Source organism: Ascaphus truei, chromosome 6 (assembly GCF_040206685.1).
Source record: "Ascaphus truei isolate aAscTru1 chromosome 6, aAscTru1.hap1, whole genome shotgun sequence".
Taxonomy (NCBI): domain Eukaryota; kingdom Metazoa; phylum Chordata; class Amphibia; order Anura; family Ascaphidae; genus Ascaphus; species Ascaphus truei.
The window spans coordinates 104,679,455-104,703,611 of NC_134488.1; the positions used below are offsets into that span (position 1 = coordinate 104,679,455).

The window sequence follows — 24,157 nt, forward strand, 5'->3', positions numbered from 1 at the left end:
TTAAACTATTTATAAAATGTTGTGTTCTGCCCGGCTAGATTGCACCCAGCTGTGGTACTTAATTGGGCACATTTTCATAATTGTCGAATTATGGATTTCTGTGACCAACAAAAAAACAAAAACTTAAAATAGCAACATTTGAACAAAAATCACTAAGCGCCACTAGCTTGCAGGGTAATTAACAGTTGCCCACAATGTTGCACGTATCTGTGGATTTTGTTTTGACAACATTTGGTAGTTTTTCAAGCAACTTCTACAAAGTTTGATTCTTTTCACAAAACCCCAGAGGGATTTAAAAAATGGAAAAGAAAGATGCAAAGCTAGCTTTTGTGCGTTTGCAAATGTCTTAGTAATTTCACAGGAACATTTGTACATTGAACTTTGCACATCCCTAATAAGGAGAACTGTACTTTTGTAACCTTTGCACATTTTGGCCCATGACCCCCTTAGTGGTAATAAGAAATCTTAAAAGATCTGTTTTGCTAATAAGAAAATCTCAACCCTATTGCTCCACTAGACTTCACCCCACAAATTGTATGATGTACAGTAGTTGTTCCACTGACCCAGAAGTACCAAGGCATGCAGTAAAGACCCTGTAAAAAGCAGTCATTTGTGGGATTTAGGTCACAGTCACATCTAAATGTGTGTGCCATATCTTCCCAGGTCATCTGATGTAAAGCAGTTGAATACACCAAATGAAATAAACCCTAAATATACACGGAGGTAATTATCTCAGGAAGCCGGGGTCCCCCAGAGCTGACATTAATGTGGTACAGCTCTGGAGACACCCTGCTTCATACCTATTTTTATCCTTAGAATACAGCTTTAAGTAAAAAGGAAAACATGATGTACAATAGCACAACATATTCCTTAATCATTAACATACAGTCTGTTTGCCAGGATGGCGATTTCTTAGACCAATAACAGCAGAGTTCTCGTGCACTTGAACCACCCTAAGAGTATACTTTATTTCCTGGAACCACTACTCTTCAGTCCCATGCCCTACAGTAATCTGCTTTCATTTTACGTGCATTTGAGTGCTGGACTCCATCCACTACCAAATGATTTGTATTAGGGGATAGGAGAGATACCCCTGGCTGATTACATTTCCAATTGTTTGCTAGCCATCCTTTTGTACATGCAAAAATAATTAGTACTTTTATGTTAAGCTAACAAACTAGCAATACTGCTTTAAATAGGCAATTCCCCTTGCAACATGAAATATCTGTAAGAATCCCACTGCTTCCCCCATGGAGACCTCCAGTTTGGAAACCGCAGGCTGATGAAGTCCCAGAAAAACAAAGGGCCCCAGCCGGAAAAGCTAGTCAACGAGGGGAGCTCTGTGTCCCTTGATTAAAGCAGCAATACCACATTGCCCCCGTCCCCCCTCCCCACTTTCCCCCCCTTTTTTTTATTATATTTATATTTAAAGTATGTGACAATGTATAATTCTACATTTCTACCTAAGCTGGCAATCCTTTGGGGCTCCTGTAATAAATCTGTAAAAATCCTGGTTGTGTGCCTAACAAAATTGCTGCCTTCTAACTTTGTGCTGCAGTCTGTGAAATGCTGCAACTGATATGTAACAGTATATATAGGGAGAAGGAGTGGCTCAGTGAGCCTGGTTCAATTCCCGGTGTCGGCTCCTTGTGATCTTGGGCAAGTCACTTTATCTCCCTGTGCCTCAGGCACCAAAAAACAACAACATAGATTGTAAGCTCCACGGGGCAGGGACCTGTGCCTGCAAAATGTCTCTGAAAGCGCTGCGTACAACTAGCAGCGCTATACAAGAACATGCTATTATTATTATTATTATTATTATATAACTAAGTGTAACACATTGTTCCAGCTTTCAGAATAATAGACAGGTCTGCTGTTTGGAACACAATAATAGATCTGTTTGTGATACTTTGTTGCCAAAGGGCAGAGCTCAAAAAGGTGTGTGCCAGAGCGGGTTTCAAAAGAGGAAGTGACTTTCTAAATGGTTGCTGTATCAACCAAAGAATGATCAGTACATTAAAAAAATTGTAATGGCATTAGGAGTTAAAACAAAAATGCAGACATAATCTAATACTACAAAACTGATTATATGTATGTATGCATGTATCTGTGTCTGTATGCTACAGTGAGGTGCAGTATCTGTTCTTTCCAGCATTAAGGTGGTTAAACTCCTCTAGTGGGGCTAGCTACAAGTGCAGCTAATTAAAGCAGGCTGAACTGATTGCAAGGGGGTTTAAAAAGGCAGTCAGACAGCAGCCTGTCAGGAGAGAGACTTTCCCCAACCAGGAAGGACAATCATTGCAATGGTTCCCCAGGCCTGCTGGACCCACACCCAGGAAGAGAATAGCCATGAGAGTAAACAAGTCTGTTGGATGCAGGGTTTGTCTTCAAGGAACCAGCTTTCCATAGTCTGATGAGGGAGCAGAGCTGTCCTGTCAGTGTTGCTGTATCCGGAGAGATTTCCTGGACTCTATTGGCATAGAGTTCCCACAATCACAGATAAGGAATTGATATTATGTTTCCTATACATGAGTGTATTGTTAAAGCTGGAAACTGGGGCTAGCCAACTAGTGTGTTAGTCAAACACTATTGTATAGTAAGTCTCACAAAGGGGAGTCGGTTTTTATTATATGATTTGGTTTATATGATTCTGCCTTAAAGCTGCAGTCCAAGCAATATCCTACGTGTGTTTTTAATTTTAATAAATCAGTTCTGTACTAGGAGAAAATACTTGAAGCATTTAAAAGAAAAAAACAACAACTCTGAATTACATTTTTTATGTATTATAATGTAACAAGCATTTTTTGTTTCTATAGCAACCATTTACAAAATCACATCCCCCTTCCTCTTCTGAAACAGGCACAACCCTTTTTGATTCATGCCCTCTCTCTAGCAGTGTACCAGTTGTATCTAGTGACTGCTTGGTCACATAATCTTCCTCACAGAATTTTGCATCTTTAGTCTCTTCTGTTGCACTGACGGAACCCACAAGTTGAATCTGACAGTGTGCCAAATTGTTATTGATGTGTAACATAAACCACTGAGGATTAAAGCCTAAAACATACCATTTGGACTCTTACATATATATTTTCCATTTACAGGTTTGTATGACTCGTCTTTTTATTATATATAAAGCAAAACTATTAAACTTTGGTCAAAGCATTGTTTCAATTTAACATTTCTTTATTTGCCATACAATTCCCATCCTAGAACTGGTACAACAAATAAAAGGTGAGTTCAATGACTAATTAATAATTAACAGCAACTCCTGCAACCGCGTTACCATTTCCTCGCCACCGTCAACTTTCTCTCATCTCCTCCACCCCCCCCCCCCAGTACCTAGTCTTTATGTGTTTGAATTGTTTGTTATTGTCCCCTTTTCCTATACGGTTCTCCACTCTCTGGGTTATATTTACTAGTCTGGATATTTTTGCCTCTAGTTATGTCCACCTCATTTATTGGGTTGTTGACATAATGTTGCCAGGGGACATGTTTATATCTTACAGGTTCCTGGAAAATCAGAGAATTGTGTCTGCTGAAGAAGGTGTTAAGACCAGTGCGATTATTCCTCAAGGGACCCAGGTTTAGGTTAATAATAATAATAATAAAAAATAAATATATATATATATATATATATATATATATATATATATATATATATATATATGATCTAGGAGAAAGGCTGCTTTAACCTAAGTGCTTAAAAAGGGCTTGACATATATATCCTTTCACAGAGTTGGCAATCTGTAAAGAGAGATGTAAATAGATAGTTTTACTATACAACTGAGAAGCTAGAACCTGCTCATCATGAAAGGGTGTGTGAGTGAGTGAGGGGGATACATTTAGATTCTGAAAGTTAAGCTGATTTCTATTCTGTGTTGCTTTTAAGCTCAATGGTTTCCAGAAGCTGACAAAGCCCAGTGATAAAAGTGAAATAAGAAGTTTTAAAGTGCCCAAGGAATGGGAGGAGATTTTGTAAGGAAATGCGGTTGAAGAAGGAATGGTGTGGTTAAGTTATTGGTCTTGAATACACACATGTATGGTTTTGTCCCACCCATACACACTCAAACTCCATGCTCTTAGGCAAATCACTTCCATTCCCTCTGCCTTAGAAGTATAATTGTTAAGGCAGTAGATATATTAGTGTTAAAGCAACAGTTAATGTGGATGTTAAAAATGCACACGTTGCAGTATATTGTCATTATGAGTTTTACTAAACACAGCCAACCTTCAAAATCTGCTGTTGCTCCCCTAAAACAGAGTCATACTTCTGGGATGACCTCAATCCCAGGATCACCCCTCACATCAGAGTCCTGTTCTACTAACCAATAGCAAACACACTTTCCTATTGGTTATTGTTAAAAAGCAACAGGGCAGGACAAAGTGAAGGGCAGGGCACATTAAAGGACAGCCCTAGCGAATGTCTGTGGACAACCATCAAGTGTTTTTTCTTCAGGTGTGGACAAAAGGAGAAGAAACACATTGAATTCTCAGTAGGATAATTTTGTCCTCCCCAACACAAACTCCTGCCGCAGTCCATTCAGCACCAGAGGGCCTTGCAAACTGTGCATGTCCCAGGTGCAAAAAAGGGGTCTAAACAGGAGAGTGCTTCCATTATATTCAAAGACAAGCAGCAAATACATGCAGGCCTTCAATGGACTACTTAGATAAGAGGCTGCAGACGTGTCTGGGTTTCTTTTGCTAAGCACAGCACTGTCTGCTGACCTTTAAAGAGACTGCGGTGAGGACCAGCCTTTAAATATTGGGCTGGCTCATACATTGTAGAGTGCTTGAACTGGCAGTCCTGTGGCTTTTCTTTTTTTAAATGAATGCCTGAAACGCAACTCCTTTTTTTTTTTTCACATACTACTGGTTAATTATAGTCGAGCCGCTGACACGTGCAAAGCGGGCAAAGGGTCTGGATGCCTGAGCTGTAAGTTTAACTTGCATCAATGAGCCATGATTACAGGGGTGCCGTACAAAGGTATTTTTTACAACACAAATTGTCGGATAGCTCTTGCTGCTGTGGAACAAAATATGTGCGACAGCAATAGCAACAAGTAAAACAAGATACCTTGCAAGAAACCCTCCTGCTGTTTGCTCCACATGCCCTATAGCAAGATTTTTTTTACATATTTTCCATGTCACAAATGTCACTGTAGAAAGCCTAACATGGAAGTCGTTAAAGTAGTTATTTTTAGCGATTTTAAAAGGTAAAGGAGCAAGTAAGCAGCACTAGTTTTAGTATCTCGGTTGCTATTTAATAACTTCACCCAGGCCAGAGGTGCATATCACTAGTTAGATGCCTGGTTCAGCCTTCCAAGAGAAGTTGTGGGGCAAATACAGGTAACAAAAGAGGGAACCTCCGCAACTGTCTAAAAGTAAATGTGTCGGTGCTCCCTAGGTAAGTGCATATAACAACAGACCGGAGAGAAAGAACCTAGTAAGGGCACTCTAAACACATGGTGATATGGTGAACACTTTAAAACATACACTTTATTCAAATAATTTAAAATAATGGGTGATAAAATAAGAATTAAACGTTTAGATCCTTCATATGAACACTGAATGTGGTGTTCTGGATCAATGAATGCTGACTGCAAATATCCTCTATTAATGTATGTTGCAGTTTGGACCAGTGAGTATGGTAACCACAATGTGTGTTTAACATACTAGACTCACATACACTATGTATGTGAGTCTAGTATGTTATACCCACATTGTGGTTAGGGACTTATTGCTTTGCTCCCTAGACTCATAATCACTTCCCCAAGGGCTATATTCATAGGCAGTGATATTGAGCTTCCAAATTTTGCGTCGCTCCCGGTGCGTTGCGCTTACTATAAGCGCACGCGACAGCGGCAATACATTTGTTTTCGGGCGATGTTGCTGTCACTATAAGCGCAGCCTTAGAACCAAACTGAACTAATGTCAGTGATCGCTTTAATAGGGTAAAAAGATGGACTTTTGAAAATCAAAACATTTTCATATGTTTTCACTTTTCACTTTGGCTTTTTAACACAAAGACGGGGTGTGATTGCCAAATTTCTCAGCTGCTTCCTGTTGTTAGGATAAACTTGTTTCTCATTTTTTTTATTCTTTAACATATTAAAAATATAATTACCATTTTATGGGGTCATACAGTCAGAATTCATACAATATAAATATGCACTTGAATGCATATAATGTTTTATGGCTATAACTACTTGTCCAAAAGTATTTTCAAGATCTTGTTTCATTTTTGATGACGAACATGTTTTACAACTTCACTACTGGATCAGTTTCTCTGATCTAGAGAAAATACCAGCCCTTTATTCCTGTACGGACTTGCAATGCAGAACATTCAAGAGTTAAGTATATTACGCCATATTGCAGTGTCCACATTAAAATATCATGAATTACACCTTGATTGGAATGAGTACAATTTAGGGTGTCTACTCTGTTCATAAATGTTGTTTTGCAGCTTCTGGTAATCCTTAGTTTTCCTTTTTATCATGAAATCTTTATATATATATATATATATATATATATATATATATATATATATATATACATATCCACAAGATGGCCGCACACACTGGGTAAAGATCCTTATGAGAGGCAGTTGTGGTGCACAGGGAAGGAGAAAAGGGATAGTCAAATAAGATCAAGAAAGATCTATAATACTGGCAGTTAAATGTCAGGCCTGTGTGCATTTTGGACATAATAAATTCACCTTTTTGCTTTATCTGAGTGTTGTGATGGTATTATAGATCTTTCTTGATTTTGATTCACACTGAGGCTGAAATATTACTTTCATAAGTTCTTCTTAACTCTCTGGACTGTCAGCATTTACTATCTGGCAATATTGCTATTACCATTTGCTGGAAATTATCCGCCTACTTTCCCCGTCAATGGATCTAATAACACGCTGACGTCACGCTCGCAATCTCGCAAGACTTAAGGATAGCAAGGAAGAAACTGGAGGCAGCTGCGGACGCATCTGATACATCACGCGGGGTCTCAGTGTTCCACGTGAAGCCAGGACAAACCGCTACACAGATCAGCAGTGAGGAGAGGATTGTGTTTATCCTACATGCCTGTTATACCTGCTACTTTGTAAGTAGCTTTTATCTTTTGCGCAGTTAAAGAATACAAGCGTACTTCACCATATTTTGCTTCTTTCTTATTTTTTCAGTGAGTCATCACCTATTGGTTTCGTCAATTGTCCCTAGTCTTTTTCAAATCCCTGATACTCTGTTATGGCATATATTTATCATTGTTTGCGCCTGTGTTTTTCCCTTTTTTTATATATATATATATAAATGTAAATACAACTGTATGCTCATCTGCATGTCTTAGGCAGGTCTGCAACCCCGCCTTTCACCATTATCACCCACCACACAGCACTTCCACTGCAGCAAGGGATTCTGGGGAATGACATGCAAATGAGCACACAGTGCCACTTTATGCTTCAAAACCATTTTTAACATGGTTCCCTATAGGCTTAAGCTTGCTGCATGGTCACAGCTTTGAGCACAGCCAGGGTTGTGTGCTGGGTGCTAATGGTGAAAGGCGGGGTTGCAGACCTGCCTAAGACATGCAGATGAGCATACAGTTGTATTTACATTTGCATATTTGCTTTGCTGTGGAGGGTTTTTGTCACTTTTTTTACTCACCATAACTTAACTCAGTATGGTAAACCCCATCCTTTAGCTTCTCTGCATACCCAGTCGCAGTTTTTTTTGTGAAGTTTCAAACACATTTTTCATTTTTGAGCTCTGTATGTGCATTTAGATATTTTATTGCACTTTCCATTTGCTGAAAGCCCTCTGCCTACACCCTAGAATATGGGTTTGCATCAAAATATTGTATTGCTCACCTTTGTGGGAATCAATTTGTTTCTGTGCAATTCAGTAGAGAGGTTAACGGTAAATAAAATAAAAAACCCTAACACACACATGATGAAGTAACTTGACTAACAAAGTTCTTCTATTGCAGGCCTGCACAACATACGGCCCGCCCGCACTCACTGTGCAACCCGCGACGGCTTTCCTGGATCTCCCACCCCCCCCCCCCTCCCAGAGCTCGCTCTCAGGATGGCAGGGTAGGAGCGCTCTAGTAGTGTGACCCGGTGCCTCTGCTAGAACGAGCGCATGCGCGCTTCTACCTTGTGCAGTCCTGCCTGCTCTGCTTAGAGTTTATTCTGCTGCCCGCCTCCGCAGCATACCAGCGTCTCCCCCCGTCTGACTCCTAATCAGGTAGGCATATTGGGGGCGAGGGGGGGGGGGGAGATGAAATGATGATGAGGGCTGCTGGGCGAGATATATGATGATGAGGGGTGCTGGGGGAAATATATGATGATGAGGGGTGCTGGGCGAGATCTATGATGAGGGGTTCTGGGCGAGATTGATGATGATGATGGGTGCTGGGTGAGAGATGATGAGGGGAGCTGGGGGAGATATATGATGAGGGGTTCTGGGCGAGATTGATGATGATGATGGGTGCTGGGTGAGAGATGATGAGGGGAGCTGGGGGAGATATACGATGATGAGGGGTTCTGGGAAGATATGATAATGATGAGGGGAGCTGGGGAGATATATGATGATGATGGGTGCTGGGCGAGATACAGTATATGATGATAATGATGAGGGTGCTGGGGGAGATACATGATGATGATGGGTTCTGGGGGAGATATGATGGTTTTACCCATGCGGCATGAATCTGTTTTCCTTCCCCTTCTCACTTTACAAGTTGTGCAGGCCTATTCTAGTGTATTTGTAGTTTCCGCCTTCTCTGTGGGAGCATCTGGTTGTTCTCACAGGGAACAAACAGCTGGAACAACTCACATCACTGGTCAATTCAGTGTCAGCATCTTAAGATACATTAGAGCCTGTAAACTCTTCTCCCACTGTTGTAGCACAATGTGTTTTTGTTCTGCTGTTGCAACACTGGCATTTTATAATCTTAAACATGCTCACGCCATATGGAAGCTTTTCTTCTCTTAAGTGGCTCAGGACAAAGATGCCCAGATACCCTATATCCCCACACCAATAAAGGAGCCCGACTGTGCTTAGTGTGTGAAGTTCAGCTCATAGCTTTATTAAACCAAAGATAAACTGCCTGGTCAGCTCTTAAAAACAAAACCCACAAAAATGAAAGCCACTGTGGGGTCCCTAGCACCTCCAACCCCCAGATTAATGGACTACCTGCCTAATTGAGACGGTACTGCTGGCATCCAGAGACCATAATCTGCAGGAGAATGGTACGCGGCTAGTGTGGTGCCTGTCCTGGCTGGTCCGGCTGTTCTGCCACCAGTGCCTCTAACACCGCCTGTAAGGCAGTTAAATATGTCCACCCTGTGACCTATATTTGGACATTTTGTTTTTGTAAAGCCCTTTGCAATGTCCCCCACGTCGCATGTACTTTTAGCAGCCCAGTGTAGGCACAAGTAAACTACAAGCAGCGTCCCATCTCAATCTACGTACGCAGACTAACGAACTTCTGCATTTTCTTTTGATGTATAATTATTGTCTAAATCCTTCTCAAATATATTCAGAATGGCTTTTCCTCAATGGTAAATAAATACAAACTGGATAAGACCATAGACTGATGTGTATATACAAGTATATTGTTGATCCAGACTTTTCCCCTTTTTTTTGTTTTATTAGGCCAATGGTGGAAACAAACTTTTTTAAAGAGATACTGGAGGCACTGTAATTACCTAACAAGTTGAGAATAAACCAGCCAGAAAGAAAACAACTGTTGACTCTTTCTAAGAACGGCAATTCTATTGGTGGGTATTTGAAGGATATGGCATCTTATTGCTGCACAATATTCCAATGAAGTGTTTTTCAGGTGTGGCGCCATATCACCTATGGATGCCTACACCTAATCTGAAGTGTTGCATATAGCAAAGAAAATGTAACCATGTCCCTTTAACAATATATGTTTTAAATACCGAACTATTGAATAATGCTTACTGTGTTATAGTTCAATGCATCTATAGAAGTACAGTCATTAAAATCTATTTGATAGAAATGTCATGAAATAAAGGATTGCTAAATCAGTGGGATTATATAACCATGCAATTACTGGGGGGGGGGGGTTGATTTTTTTTGCTTCCGTTCTATCCGTCTTTTGTATTATTATTGGTCTCAGAATTTGGGTGCGTTTTCTGTAGAGAATGATTTGACTGATAATTAACCTCAGGTGGTCAGCTAACTTATTGCCTTGAAATGTGTGCCTCCTTTTTTTGGGGGTAGCGGGGGGGACTTTCCTGCACATGATCAACATCTGGAAATTGTGCAGGTGCTACCTGCATCACCAGTTTTCTATATCTTCCTTGTGGTGAATTTTGCTTATGCTTCCATTTAATACCAAAATGTGGTTCCTATAACGCCTTTCTCTGTATAATGCATGGTACGGCACACATAGGAATCTTTACAAACAGTCCCTGCCCAGATAAGCTCACCATCTAGTTTTTTGGTGCCTGAGGCACAGGGATGTGAAGTGACTTGCCCAAGGTCACCAGATGCTGACAGTGGCAATTAAACCAGGTTCCTCTGCTTCAAACTCGGTGTTTTTACTTGTTGAGTCACTCATCCATCAGGAAGATTTAATGAAGCAGAATACATACTGAGCATGAGAATTATTATACACTAGTATAAGAAAACTTGTGTTTATGTATTTTTATTCATTACATGCATGTAACATTTTAAAGGTAAAAATTGTGCTTTTTTTAACAAGTTGTCCAGTTTATAAATCAGTGCTTTTTATTTACAATAGTTGGGGGAATAGTCAACAGCACCTTCCAGCCTAATCACTTAGATGGCACATGTGGGCTTTACGGTTTTCAATGTGTAGAACAAGAACGGTACTTTAAAGCTGCACTTCAGTCAATATCCTGCATGTGTGTTTTTTTTAATAAATCAGTTCTGTAGTAAGAAAAAATACTTTTAGCATTTTCTGTTTTAAAAACAACAACTTTGAAAGACCAATTTTCTTGTATTCTATTTTAACAGCCATTTGCTAAGGCACTGCCCCTTCATGTCCTGTCACAAGCCCTGGCACACCCCTTTGTCAGCCCTGCCCTCCCTCTAGCACATGTCAGTGCAGGATTGCTCATGAATATTCATGAGCTTCCACTGAGAGAAAGAAGCAGAAGAAAAACAGATCCCTTCACTAATTATGTCACCAAATTTTGCCTATCAATACATGGAGAACGAATTGACCGGCAGCTATACAGTTCTTTAGGTAATTAGAGATTGCACACATGAAACTATTGAAGTAAAAAAATAAATTAAAAAAAAAAAAAGACTGCACTGCAGCTTTAAGATGTCAGAATACAGTGGTTTGTATTTTCACACTGCGCAAGGAAATAATTGAAGCCTCTAATGCTGCAAGCCCTTACATTTTAAGTCCGTATACTATGGATCCTATTTATACTTGGGTCATCTTCCTGAATTCTATCTATTTCTAGCGACGTCAGTGCTGCATAACTTTGGAGCAGGTCATAAAAATGTATTTGCTTTCTTCAAGTACAAATGGGCTAGTATGTGCTGCTCTCGTCTTGCTACGTTTTTATGAGCAAGCAGTAAAGACGACTGCGTGTGTAATGCAGAAAACACGTAACACCACCGCTGAATGGCAGACAAATGCATCAAGGCCAGCCATGCTAAAAATATTAAAAGAAAGGCTACAACAATACACCGCCTAGAATTAAATGGCATTAGGAACAGAAAAGTGTGTAATTGTCTCTGAACCTCTTGAGTTGGTAGAGTAATGAGGAGTATCAGCACAAAGGGTCACTAAATAAAAATAGTGTCCTCTGACCACAAAATGAGAAAGTTAAAAAAAAAAAAATTAGTATTAACTTTGTTCTTTTGCCCTTCTCGACTTAAAATGCATTTTGAATTCAATGGCGAGTCCTGCTATGCAAGTGTTTAACTTTTTTTGGTTTAAGCACCCTAGAATTATATTGTGAAATTCTGCAGAACCCTAACCCTCTGTAATAGTGCGTCTGAGACTAGATGCATTGTAAGGAACCCCAACCCTCTCTAATCCACGTCTGAGATGAATTTACAATGCTTATGTATTTGCTGTTACACCTAACCTGAAAATTGGAGGAGAGAACCTGCCTGCGGACCCCTGTGGAAATATACTGGGTCGTGCAAGATGTAATAAAGAATGTGTGTTGCTGTGCAGGGGATAACTTGGGAAACAAATGGTATAATAAGGCTTTCAAACATTTTTGTACAACAGAAGAGCAATTAGCCTTGTGAATTTCTGGGCTGAAGTTTCACAGGAAAGTAATGTCACAGCAGCAGCAGCAGCAGCGAATGTAATAGCCTGAGCTGTGCCGGTTATGAATACCAGTCCTTGTCAGGAGGAAGCCAATGAGTACATCCCTCACTGAGAGAAGCTAGGAATGCATGATCCAGCGTGGAATCTGGTCACAGCACCCAGGTTAAAGCCTCCACTTCTGCATAGCAAAGATCATGATCTTAAGCTCTGTTGCTAGATGTAACCATAATGCAAAGCGCTGTGATTATTACCAATGGTCCCATCAAGGAACGTCAGCAAACTTTAAATTCCTTATTTGGTGCATTATGCTAGGTGACAAGCAGAAAAAAAAAAAAAAAAACCCTCTGAAAAGATTACAAGCTATTTTTAATGCAGAAAAAAACATTTATAAAAAAAAATTGTACTATATGAAATACATTTTGTGAAGCAACTTTTTTATACAGAGGCACAAATGAAAAATATATGCATAGATTAATCTTCATCATTAACAATTACAAAGCATGACAATTATAAATGGTGTTTGTGTACCAATAGGGAGTGTTGGGTCAGGACTCAAAGTCAAAAAACATGAGATTTTACCTCCAGCCTGAGAAATGGTAAGGTTGGCGTCAATAACAGAGAGACATGTGTTGGCATCTTTGAGAATGTGCTTCAGACATGCACAGTGTACAAGAGTAATAGTGAGTGGGTCATCGAAGAGCTGCTGATGTGATGCTGTGCTTAAAGCAGCAACCCTGACCATTTTGGACATGCTCTCTTCTTCTCCCTCCTCCTTACACCCCCATCCCCCCCCCCAAAAATTAAAATCGAATGGGTGGGTTCTCCATACCTTAAAGCCCATGCTATTCTTAGCTTCCCCTCCCCCAGTTATACTTATTAATTTTAATTCCTAGAGTTTCAAAAGATGGCCTTTGCAGTACTTCATTAGTGAGCCCCAACATCATCTGTTCATCATTGGTATCTATGCGGTCCTCTTTTTATAATGCTTTATTGTTCATATATTTACATACACAAACTTTATAAAAAATAAGGTTTGTTTATACTGCATAAAAATACTGTTTGGCATAATTCCCGTCTACTCAGAACATTTGAAAGCAAGTCATGCACAGAAGAAATTAAACATTTTGGCACACCCTGCAGGAGATGAGCAGCCAGGGATAAAAGGTTACAGCATTTTTCTCAAGAACCAGACCCCTCTGAAGCAGCGCTTACCAAGACTTCTTTCATAGCTCCTGTAGGTGATTGATGGAAGGTCTGTGGGCAATTTTGGTCCACATTTGCATCTCATGACAGATGACAAAGCAACACGAGATGAGGATTCATAATGTGTTTCAAATTCCTATCCACTGGTAAAGTGTCACCCAACTTTAGTGTTCAACGCAACATAATAAAAACAACATGATTCACAACACACACAAAAGAAAAGAAAAAATTAGTCTTTATATCCTCAGCTTCAATATTAAATTAAACAGTCTGCTTTAGCAAAAAAGTGTGTTGAGAAAAAAAAAATATTTCCATTATCTGTGATAAAATAAAAAACCCAACGAATTTTGCGAACATTGGCATTGTTTGCAAGAGAGAAAACAGTTAAAAAAAAAACATAACTGCCTACATATCCCATTTACAATGGAAATTGCTATCAAGTCCATTTGCAAGATTGGGACACTTGAAACAAACTTTTATACAAGCAAAAAAAAATCGGGAAAGCAACCCAGAAAGATTACATAGTTGGATTTTGAAACAGTATTTCAATTCACTTACTCAAATCCCCAGAGATTTCCCGATAGGGGTGAAAAAAAGAAAATATATATTTTTTTCGTGCACAATGTGTCTAGTGAAAACGGAAGGCTCCAGGCCCCAGGCTCTTCGATTCCCAATTACGATCACAAGTATCAAGGGAGGAATTTTATTGAGGCCAAATGTAGTGAGTTTCTTCTGCAAACTTATTTTTTTATTTTACAGGTTTTATCAACTAAAGGAGGCTGTCTCATTCTTTCCAGATTAAAATTGAACAAAGTCCTCTCTCATTTACAATTGTTGACCTCCTATATTTGATCATCTTTATCACAGAAAAATGTAAGCGCAGGAGACAAGAGTTCATGCAATTCAGCATCCCATTCCTATACACCAATTTCATCATCAAGGTCATCATCAAATGTGTATCCCTGCCCAACGTGATCATCATCATCGTCGTCATCTTCCTCCCCCTCCTCTTCCACCTCTACACGATGACTTGCGTGTAAACTGCTATCATGCTGTTCTGGATTATCAACAATACCCTCATAGATGGAGCGCTTTTCCTCTTCACTGTCACCCTCATATGCAGACCGATTTCCCTCCAGATGTTCAGAGGCAGAGCTTGAATTATAATTCACTCCAGGGTTAGCAACAGGCAATGTGTTGGACAGATTATAATGAATTTCCTGAGCCCCTATGGCTGAAGAAGGTAGGATGTGTTTCTCATTGTCTGCAGAGCTAATAGAAGAGAACTTGTAGCCAAAGTCGCACTGGTCCTCTGCAGTGTTCCAGTCAGTGGTGGGAGCACCTCTGTCCATCACACCCAACACTTCATCCATGATGGAGGGCCCCAGGTCAAGGTGGAAGGAAAGGATTGATTCTGCATGCTTCAGCCCACAGTCACTCCCGGGTGACAGCCAGTCAAACTGATCTCGCTGCCCTCCACCAGTGCTGGTGTTCCATAGGTTCTCTTCTTTGGATGGCACATTGTTGACAGGGCTAGAGGAGACACTTCCTGCCCCAGAGCCAATTCCAGAGGATTGTGAGAGTTGACTGAGCGAGTCTGCCATTTTACCTTCTTCATGGTCCCCTGAGCCAGGGGCCAATTTCACGAGGCCGTTCTTCTTAGGGGATGAGACTTCCACCGGAGGAGCTGGTGCAGGCCCATGGTTACTAAGGAAGGAGGTGTCTCCAAAAGCATCTCCCCCTCTTCCAACATGCATTGTGTGTCTAAAATCCCCTAAAGGAGCGCTGATCATGTCCCGATCAATGCGGGTTCGCTTCTTTGTGTGGGCGCCAGACTGCTTAAGGATGGGCATCTTGACGCAATCTGCAAAATAAAAAAAACAGATTACATTAAGAACTGACGATTGGAATGTACTGTATTACTGTTACTGTAGCCAAGTATACCCATCCCCACCCCCAAAAAAGGTACCAATTTAAAAATCGAAAGTGCACTTTATCTAGGGAGTTGCAATTTGTTAAATCAACTATTTGTGACTACCACCTATTTTACTTTGATAATTTAGAGCCGGGGTAACAAACCTCATGTCGGAATCCCAAATTGCCAAGTAATTTCCAAGCCCAACCCATTAAGGATTCACCGACCTGGATTTAGGAAAACAAATTTGCTCAAGCAATTGTTCTAGCTGGGATTCAGACATGAGGTTTGTTACCCCTGCTCTAAATTATCAAAGTAAAATAGGAGCCTACATTTGGCCTATCATAAATCCTTGCTCTTAAGGAATCAGAGTCAGAAACGGATTATTGTGGCAGCAAGAAAGGCAAGTCAGTCAGCACCAAGGAAATCTAGGCGAGCCTCATGCTGTGTGCGCTTAATAATGTAAATGCACACAGGGTTAGTAATATGCATCAGAAATTCCCTTTAGGTCTTGACCCATATCCCCTGTAAGGTACACAAGTACAAACCAGTTAAAATCAAGATCATAAAACCCAAAGGCTGGGTGCTAGGTGGTTGAAAAACGCAAGCCAATTTAAAAAAAAAAAAAGGAGCTGCAAGAGCAAAATAGGTATTCATTGAAAGGTCACTAACAATTGGTTGGTTGGTCAACAAATATGTGCAATACAGAGAGGGCATGTGAGCACCTGTGCTGTGCTACAGGGGCTTCTGAGGGAATGCATACAAGTAAATATTTATTTTGAAAAGTTTGTATAGGCACTGGTCAGTGCGTGTGTGTGCAAATGGATGCTTTACTTCCACTCAAATATATTTTGCAGAGTGGAATTGATACTGGATATATTTCAACTGGAATTGCAATAAAAGCTCAGTTATTTAAGGGCTACCATTTTTTTTAAAATTTGCTTTACAATGTAAGATATGTTTAATAGTTTGGGTCTAAAAACAAACATCCAATGGGACAAAAACCATGTACAATAAATACTGGGTTTTTTTTACAGCAAATCTTTGTGAGTGGGGAACGCTGCACCAATTATTTACAAACCAACTGCACATAAATAGATATTTTGTGAAGTCCCCAATAAATATGTTCTTGCTTCGATATTTCTTAATGGATAACTGGTAGATCATTTCACATGAAAGAACGTGTTCAGGGAAAACAGGAGGGGGGGGGGGGGAGTCACATTGTGTTTTAATTGGCGCTTTATTCTCCTCAAAGCGGGTAGAATCATTTAAATAGGGATTAAAAAGACAAGTTGATTGACAAGACAAAACCACGCTGCTTCAGTCACACAAACCTTCCCATTCAGATCTGCCATGTTTACACAACTACACAGCTGAGACACAAAATAAACTGTTGGCTTTCATGTCTGAGATATGGCATTAAATGCTCCACATACATAAACTGCAGCAACACCCTTTCCTAACCATTCAAGTAATCACCGCTCTGATTTTCATAACATGTTAGGGCTCTGAACTGGTCAGCTGTGGATACGTCATCGTTTTGCGTTGGGCTTTAACCTCACCATCATCCTGTTTTACCAGATCTGCTGTAAGGAACACGGAGCACTTGTCAGCTAGTAGCAAGACAGTCTCAACATGGAAATATAAGAGACCAGAAACAAAAGTGGCAGCAAAGCAAAGGAGCTACACAAGAAACATGGAGTGTGCCATGTAATGATAACCAGCCACATATCTGGAAAAAGAAATGCAAATGAGCACACAGGGTCACCTTTTGCTTCTTATTCACTTTAACATTGAACACTATAAGCTTATGCCTGCAGCATTACAAAGCTTTTTCAGCACAGCCTGGGTCAAGTTCATAGCTAGTAAAACCTACCCACAGACAGCTGTTTCAACATTTTGGGTCTCTTTATTGGAAGGCTGGTTATACTGGCCACAAGCTTTTGTAATCCCATGATCGTAATTACACCTTCTACATATTTTATGGAAAATATCAACGATTCAACAACCTGTGAGAATACTGCAGGCTCTGTCCCAAAGTCATACTACAGTACTCTGCGGGACTGTATCCCATGTGTGTCAGGAGCGTAAATGGGACGAACAGAAGGAAGTTGGACATGGCGTACAGTGCAAATTCTTCCTCAGCCAAAGAGCTAAATAGCACTTAGTCACCATTTAGCCAAGGATAATAAAGTAATAACCAGTGGTCAAAATACCTATTAAAAAGTAGATTCATTAAACAAAAAAAAGTATTAAAAAACACAGTTCTGAAATCTTTGCCCCAATGTTTTAGATTTATACAATCATACATATAAAAAGAGTTAGGTTTTTTTTCCCTCCAAAAATAAAGTGGAATCAACACACACACACACACACACACACACACACACACACACACACACACACAGCTGGAACCATCACAATACCAACACAGGTAATAACATTGTTCTTTGGATACAGTGAAGCAAAAATCATACTACAGTAAATGTACTTCTAGGATTATACTGCAGAGGTTGCTCGATACAAGCAAACTCCAGACCACAACATTAAAGCAAACTACTTGTAGTATTTATAACATTATACAATATTTCTACTGGCACTACACAAAAACAAAGACAAAACTAGCCTGGAAGAGAACTTACTTATCACGGTTCCATTCAACATCACGTTACTTCCTGCTCACTACACTGAATCACCAGCATATTTACTGAGCATATAAAGCGACATGTGTTCTTAAATATGTACAGAGCGTAAAGCATCTCCATAGGAATGTAGGAGAGGTCTCGGGGGTTACACTAGAAACAGAAAAAGACCAGGGAACATGAGCAACAAAGGGTGACCAGATCATACACCGTTTAACCCTTTCACTGAACGAGGGGCCTACAATTAAAACAACCTTTCGTTGATATCTGCAGGTCACCTTATTCCTCCTCCACATTCCAACACAAATGTTAGAGATGTTTAAATAAAAATGTTTTAAAAAAATGCAGGAAATGAGATTGTATTACATATCACTGGGGATATTTGTAGGCATTCAGGCCAGTACCCGTTCAGTGCTGAAAAGGCTTACAGTGAAGAATGACAGTGAAGAATGACAGCTGTCCCCGAAAAAAAATAAAAAAAATTATATATAATATTCTATAAGTCAGAGAATATACTTCTGAGAATTTACTAGCATGATGGCACCATAAACAACAAATATTTAGCAAAGAACAAATAACCCAACAAAATGTACATCTAGTCACAATATTTAATCTGGCAATGTAACATTTCAATTCACCCTAATTACCTTCATGCATAGGTTTTTCCATTACTGGAGGCTAAACATACGTGTAGTAAGAATTCTTAAGACTTTGCCTGAAAATGAAGTGTATTCCTTTGAATACACAATCTAAATATTTGAATAATTCCATAAAAAGGGTGTGTGCGTACATACATACATACATACCTCTCTCTGGATAAAATTACCCAATTACCCGACAGCCTAATTACTTCAGGAGAAAAACTCAAATACTAACTAAGCTCATTCACAAGAAGTCTGTCAACTCGACCCAGCTCTACCAAAGAAGCTGGAGCCGTGTTCTTACATTGGGCCTCACACTTTTGGAATGCCAAGTATTGCAGACTGTTTTTACTCATAATAATGAATATAATATTCATTACACGCACGCAAGTTTCTACCAATATATATTTAGGAGACCTACAATAAAAGTGGCTCGTCTTCACAACTAAATATTTAACAGATCCTGGCTACACCTCAGAGTGACACTTGAATGTGGAAGAAAGGAGCTTGTGTCTTGTTTTTGGCACACTGGCCACCATCTGAAGCCGTGTCCAGAGTTCCCTTTTCATCCGGTCACAGAAATAAAAGACGGTTCTGCTGTGAAACCCTCCTCCTGCCGGCAGTGTCATTTTGTCGAGGGCTTGTTCTGTCTGGGAAGAAAGACTCGGCCATTTATTTCTTTAAAGCAAAATGGGCTAATCCGCGCAGGCGATGGAGGGTGGAAGATTTGCAACACATTATTCAACAGAGACCCTGGACTGGAAAACCGGGAGCATTTTGCATGCAAAAAGGCTTACAAAAAGGAAATGTATTTCCTTGATAAAATATGTTCCTGTTTTTCACCACTTTACCAATATTGTAAATACAAGAAACTTCAGTAACAACTCCCCTTCCAAACTAAGAAAAATACATTTACTAGCTAGCCCAGTTTTTGGTTTGCATCTCTTTCTGCAGCAAAAAGGGGTCAAACGTCACTTCTGACCTGGTCTAAGGTTAGCTGGTGCATAGCGTATGTTACATTTTCTTTAATGTTTTCCATTAAGCTCTGGGATCAATTTGTTCTGGTCACATTTTCCAACTTCAAACCATCACATATTTGACTGATGATTCTGGGAGTGAGAACAGCTGAATCTCATCAGGCATGAAAGACACTTCAGTGCTGTGCTTTGCACATTATCGCTGGAAAGCTTGTTCTGGAGATATGTCTACAGCAAGTCTACAGAGCTCCCGGTCAAGTTGAAGAATTCAGAAAGAAAAAAGTGGACCCTGTAATCAGTGGCAGATTTGTTCATTAGGCCGGCAAAATTTGGGGGTGGCATACATCGGCACTTGCCGCCCCCTCGTGCGCATGCACAGCCGGCAAGTGCCAATTGCACATGCGCAGCGTCAAAGGACGCTGAAGGAGGAGGGCGGCACCATGTAAGTGCCTAAGGGTGGCGTATGTTAACCGCCACGGCCTGCAATGACTGCCAACTTTGTCCTTTCTTAACCAAAGTCCGTGGCTCTACAGGTTAATACAGCCGGCCAAAGTTTTGCAAAGAAACCCTGTAATGGGGGAAAGTGTCTTTAAATATTTTTTTTTAACATGTGGGTGGCATTTGCATTGTTACATAAGTTAGTTATAGTAGAGGAGGATGAAGAAGAAAAAAAAAAAAGAACCCACACAACATCCATCAAGTTCAATCTATGCTAAATTTAGACGACAGATACTTATCCTATATTTGTATTCACAGTATATTGATCCAGACGAAAGCAGACAAAAAAAAAACCAGAGTGAAAAATCATCTGATAGCTCAAAGGGAAAAATGCCTGACTCCAAATATTGGCAATCATATTACTCCCTGGATCAACATCCTTCCCGTTTACTTATTAGGCATATATCCCTTCCCTTTATAAAAAAGGAGGTCCGACCATTATTTTAAGATATGTATTGTATCGGCTATCACAGTCTCCATGATTAATGAATTCCACATTGTAACTGCCCTCACTGTTGGTTGTTAAAAAAAAACAAAAAACAAAAAAAGTGTAAAAAATACAAGCCCGTGTTTACTAAACTGTGCTATTCTACAAGTTGCCTTCTAGTCCGTTCAAGTGAATCTAGCAAAAGGCCTCGTCCCCGGTGGCCATGGCCACGCCGCAGACAAAGTACAGCCCAGGCCCCAGTCGGTGTGTGTGCGCGCATGCACGCACCAAACTGTGATGACGCAACCACTGGAAGGGAAGTATTTCGTCTTTCCGTGCGGCGACGCGGTCACTGGCAACCAATGGTAGTGCATATATCTATCCCTGAGAATGTTCTTTGAAAGGACTTCTCTATACACGACATGCATATCTATACATGCTGCTTAAACTCTTGGTTACCAAGTGGGTTGTTTGCATTTATGAAATGGCATTTTGCTGATGGTAGGACGAGTCCTCGTCAGAAAGGTACTATATGTAGGTGGTGAAGAAGCCGGCCTCTGAAGTTGAAGCAGACAGTGTGCCTAGTGTAACCAAACCTGATGCACCTTTCAGGAAGCATTATGTCCAGAACAAGGAGAGTTTGGCTTCTGGGTAACTTTGATATGTATTTGCTGCACATTTTTAACAATCCCCCTTTATTTATACAAAGTGATCATCTCTTGCAGTCTACACAGCACTTTACCTTATGAAGAGTCCCTTCCGGTTTAGCTCACAATGATCCATACTAAAGATGCTGGCAATGGAGCTCACGAAGGAGATGGCATTAGCGACCCTATATAAATATGTAATGAACCCGAGCCAGCATATCAGGGAGTCCCCATTTATTTGAATTGAGTCTAGAGACTGCGCAGAAGAGAGAAAACTGCTTCACGTGGAAGCCCTGAGATTGTAACTGCATTCTCCAAAGCTCATGGCCGCAACCCCCCCCCCCATCATGGCTGCGCCCCCGAACGTCCCATTGCTACCCCTAGACCGCAGCTTTTACTGGTGCACGTGCCACCAGGCGCTCCAACGCGCGCACGCAGTGACTTGGGCTGTAGACTTATGCTATGGAGTAGCAGGACCTGGTAAACATGGCCTAAATCTTGATCTAGTCTGAACAATGACTAATCTGTAATGTAACATTGTAGCCCACAATAGGTTTTTACGAAACCTAATTTTCCTAATCAAATCATTTAAAAAGTCTTCAGCAGTCTTTTAATGTCACGAGTGTGAGCCTCTGCTGAACACTTCTCAAACCAATATGCTTCGTACATGCAATACCATTTGAGGGTTTAAGTGAGGTTTTAGGTATACATTAAAAAAAAAGAGGTTTACCTCATCTTGAATCAAAATGTTAATAGTGATGACTTTGCAGGACTAAAACGCTTCCACTAAAGCCCCTGCAAATGGTATATAGAGGTACAAACAAAAAACAAACAAAAAGTTCCCTCATGAATGCACTCAGATAGACCAAGTGAAATTGATGAAATGTATTAAAATCAATTTAATGAATAATAAAAATCAATTTAATGAATAATAAAAATATGTTTGTGTAGAGGGGCGTGGTAAGAAGGTCCAAGACCACCCCCTAATGACATACCAGAAAAAGCTTCCACATCAAATCAGTAAGGAAGAAGACCTAAGAATACACTATACATGGCCAAGTGGTGTATTGGCTATGGTATGCAAGGGTTAATTCCAACAGAAAAAAGTACCTGCATACAATAAGGCAGTACTATTATCTAAAAAAAAAAAAAAAAAAGGCAATATAATAGAATAATATCTACCGGTACTGAATCTAGGGGAATATAATCCAAATAGCACAAAAATAATACCAAAACATGGCCAAGATGAAGTACAGGACTCGTGTAATATAATGGTGTAAATGTATGACAGGCGTGTAGTCACAATACAGGCACACATTGGAAAATATATATGATCAGCATAGTGAATATGTGAGGACAGTCTGGTGAAGATAATAGTACTGCCTTATTGTATGCAGGTACTTTTTTCTGTTGGAATTAACCCTTGCATACCATAGCCAATACACCACTTGGCCATGTATAGTGTATTCTTAGGCCTTCTTCCTTACTGATTTGATGTGGAAGCTTTTTCTGGTATGTCATTAGGGGGTGGTCTTACCACGCCCCTCTACACAAACAATTTTATTATTCATTAAATTGATTTTAATACATTTCAATTTCACTTGGTCTATCTGAGTGCATTCATGAGGGAACCTTTTTTGTTTTTGTGATCCCATTTTCCCTTTTTGCACCGGACGTGATCTTTGATTACTCTAACCACTATATCTTTACTTCTAGCTGATGCGGGAGCTATTTCCCTTCTCTCTCCCCCGTCCCCTGTTTTATATAGAGGTATAGTTAGAACGCAGGTTTGCCTCGTCATGCCACTACAAGGGTCTGCAACACCATTCAGGCCACTGGCAGCAAAGCTACACATGCCAAATACCAATATTCATCTTTAGCTTTGTAAAAGCAACAAGCAGCCTGTGCTAAATAAGAAACCCATTGATTGCTCAAGTCTTCTGCAATCCACCATGTGCACTCTGTGAAAACCATGTCTTGGTATATACCAAACAATAAAAGCAAAAGTTTGTTGTTGTTTTGTTTTTAATGTTAAAGGTTACTACAGTGGTTTCCAATCCTCTCTTCAGGGAACTCCAACCACAGGCATGACCAAGACACGGATAAACACGAGAATGTACTTAGGGCTGGGACCCACTGCGCCCGGCGGCGCGGGCGGCCGCGTGAGCGTTCCCCACCAGCAGGGGAATCCTTCTGAGCCGGTCCCAGTCACCCCTCGCTGCACGGCTCACTACGCGCTGTGACGCGTCACCCGCCAGGGGATGCAAGAAAATTGTGATCCCGAGCAGTGGCGCGTCACGTGGTGCGCTGATGAGCCTATCAGCGGCGGGGGCGGGAGCTGTCAGACAGCTTCCTACACAAGGTAGGGTGTGGGTGTGTGTGTGTGTGTATCAGCGTGTGTGAGGAGGGCATTTGTGGGGAAGGGGGGAGAGAGCGGGAGCTGCTTACCTTCCAGCAGCCCGCAGCAGCTCCCTCCTGCAGCCCAGAGACCGAGCCCGTGGAGGGAGGGGGGGGGGGGGGGGGAGGAGTAGCGGGTCCCTCCGCTCAAACCACGCCCCCCCTCCCGCTCCCTACAGACCGCCTGTCTGCAGTGCGGGCACGCTGACTGAGGGAGCGGGGCCTTAGCCTTAGATTGCGTAGACAATTACTTCTGTCTCTCAAAACCATGGGCCGTGGCTCCCTCAGGGGAGTGTTGAAAACTCCTGGACTCCATTTGAAAAAAAGTCAGTCAATATTATATTGCATCACTTTGCCACTTGCAAAGTGTAGTTATAGAGCTAAATGTAGCCACAAACCAAGGAAAATAAAAACCTTGGGTTAAAATATAGCTATAATACAAAGTCACTACCGTGCCTAAAAACCATGTGTATAGTTTTATACGCTTCATTCTGGAGCCAAGATGAGAACAGATACCACTCTATA

The 24,157-nt window shown here is 40.7% G+C and overlaps 1 protein-coding gene across 4 annotated transcripts in view; it reads right to left on the reverse strand.

Moving 5' to 3' along the window:
• Positions 1-12,633: 12,633 nt before the first annotated feature.
• The window catches only part of CDC42EP5 (CDC42 effector protein 5), a 30,235-nt gene continuing 18,711 nt past the window's right edge, over positions 12,634-24,157 (reverse strand). For 3 of the 4 annotated variants that reach the window (XM_075605527.1, XM_075605528.1, XM_075605530.1), the window contains one exon: positions 12,634-15,352. In XM_075605527.1, coding sequence (XP_075461642.1) covers positions 14,406-15,341 — 936 coding nt within the window. In that variant the 5' untranslated portion in view covers positions 15,342-15,352 and the 3' untranslated portion in view covers positions 12,634-14,405. Of the gene's footprint in view, positions 15,353-18,045; positions 18,176-24,157 lie in introns of those variants that run through there. The other variant, XM_075605526.1, reaches the window with a different exon arrangement.